Source organism: Mesitornis unicolor, unplaced genomic scaffold (assembly GCF_000695765.1).
Source record: "Mesitornis unicolor isolate BGI_N332 unplaced genomic scaffold, ASM69576v1 scaffold36595, whole genome shotgun sequence".
Classification (NCBI taxonomy): domain Eukaryota; kingdom Metazoa; phylum Chordata; class Aves; order Mesitornithiformes; family Mesitornithidae; genus Mesitornis; species Mesitornis unicolor.
In genome coordinates, this window is record NW_010186796.1 from 1,418 (window position 1) to 3,698 (window position 2,281).

Below are 2,281 nucleotides of genomic sequence, written 5' to 3' on the forward strand. Positions count from 1 at the left end.
GACTGCGCTTCAGCCCCAAGCGGGTCTCTCCGCGCAGGGAAATCCAAGGATCAGGCTAATCCCGACCATGGCGCAGTCTGGAATAACCCCGCGGCCGCCTGCACGCCAAGCTGCTGTAGCAACGGCCCAAAATAATGCTGCAAAACAAGCCCGGAGAGGGGCCGGCGCCTCTCGCGAGAAGGAAGCACGAGGCAGATTGAGCAACGTCTTTCTGCGGCCTCTCGGCTGTGACTAAATGGAGCCACGACAACAAAATAGCATTAGGAAAAAAAAAAACCACTGGCAAAGCGAGCTGAGCCCCTTTTCGGCACCGATTTCCACAGCAGGAGCTTATGGCCCCCCTCGTACGGGGAAATCGAGCGGCTCCAAGCTCACACCCATGGTCCACACCCCACTGTGGGGCTGGGGGCAGCTTTTGGGAGGTGATGGGGCTGATTTTGGGGGGGCTCTGTGACAGCCACGAACGTGGGCCCATCTTGGGCAGGATGAGATGACAGCGTCCCACAGCAGCACCCCACTTGAGGCTAAATATACCCTTCCAGAGCCTGTTCCTCCGCCCCTGCAAGGAAATTCCCCAGGGCTTTCTGTTTGTTTGTTTTCTAGGCAGGGGGGTTGTGAGTTATTCCTGGGTTTTATAAAGCTGCGGCTCTTTCCACAGGCTCCAAGGGGCTGAGCTGGGCTCTGCTCCATTCCCCAGGCTCCGAGGAGCTGAGCTGGGCTCTGCTTCACTCCCCAACCCCAACCCAAGACCCCCGGGTGGCACAAAACCACGCTTCACCCTCAGCACCCACCCCCTTCTCCTCCCTCCTTCCCCATTCACAGCCATCTCCTCTGCTTCTTTCCATGCAATCAGCTGCCTAAGAGTTAATCAGACCCCCAAATGAGTTTCAGGGTCTCCTGAGGCTTAATGCTTCCTTCTCAGGGCCAGCAAAAAGCGCCAGCTCACTTGCCAGCTCTGCTTGGCATCGTTCATGCCCGGCTCCAGCCCTGAACCCCGCGACCAGGCGACGCTGTTTCGCCTTCTATTTTCTCTGCCTGGCTACGGAAAAGGAACCGAGAGCAAAAAAAAATACCCCAAACTTACCAGCAGTGTTTGCTATGGCCAGCGGCAGCCCTTGCAGCTGATGGACCTGGATCCCAGACGCTCCCAAGGCACTGAGGTTAATAGTCTGGAGGCCTGGCATGGAGGAGAGCTGGGCGGCGTTGACGGTGACAGTGCCACTGGGGAGGGAGGCGATGGGGGTGAGGGTGGTGCTGGTGCTGCTGGTTTGCCCCAGCGACACTCCCTGCATGGGGGCCAAGGTGATTGTCTGGGCCTGGGGGTTTTGAACTTGAAGGTTTTGGAGCTGGATGGTCTGCCAGCTCACCTGCCCGTTGGGACCCACCGTGGGCGTGCGGATGATGATGGGACCCGAGTTGGGGACAGCTTGGAGCTGCAGGTTCTGCAAGGCGTCCTGGGAGATGGCTTGGGTGGCAAAGGTCTGGCCAGAGAGAGGGGTGGTCTGCAGGGCTTGGATCGTCTGCCCACCCTGGACCAGCTGAGGTTGGATCAGGATCTGCTGCTGTTGCTGCTGCTGCTGCGACTGCTGGCTCTGATCCCCCTCTTTCTGCTGCCCCGGCTGCAAAGCCACCCCAGAAACTTGGCTCTGCAGAGAGTCCGGGCTCTGGACGCCGCTGACCCTCTGGGACGCCTGCGACTGGGTGCTGGTTCCCACCGTGGCGCTGGTGGAAAAATTCATGATACCCATGTTACTGGTGGTGGTGGTGGTGGAGTAACTGTTGGCGTTGGTGAAAAAAGCACCGGAGCTGGCGTGCGACGTGGCCGGGTGTCTGGAGCTGATGGCGGTGCCCGAGGTGGCCGGCTGGGAGCTGCTGTCCGGAGAGCCGGAGCTGCTCAGCGTGGCCGTTTGAGAGGTGGGAGCCAGGCTGGCGGCCACGCTGTTGACGGGCAACAAGGTGATGTTGCCGTTCAGAGCCACGGGGACGTTGGCCACGTACTGGGTTTGACCTGAGAGGGTGTTGTTGGCCAAGCCCACGCCCTGGATGGGGACGGCCTGCTGCAGCAGGTTGGGCATGGCGATGAGGTTACTCGTCCCCGCTCGGCTCGTTATGATCTGCTGGTTGGTGCCGGGGATGATCTGGAGCTGCCCAGAGGCATCCTGCTGCACGTTGACTTGGGCAGGGGTGGTGGCAAACTGCAGCTGCTGCCCGTCGATGGTTTGGAATTGGGGAATGACCTGGTACTGGATATTCGGGATAACTCCCGGCAGGGGCCGGGGGA

General features: G+C 60.3%; 1 protein-coding gene across 1 annotated transcript in view; it reads right to left on the reverse strand.

The window, feature by feature from the left end:
• Positions 1–1,084: 1,084 nt before the first annotated feature.
• SP1 (Sp1 transcription factor) overlaps positions 1,085–2,281 on the reverse strand; it is a gene marked incomplete at both ends in the record, with an annotated part of 2,282 nt that continues 1,085 nt past the window's right edge. The window contains one exon of the mRNA XM_010185246.1: positions 1,085–2,279. Coding sequence (XP_010183548.1) covers positions 1,085–2,279 — 1,195 coding nt within the window. The remainder of the gene's footprint in view (positions 2,280–2,281) is intronic.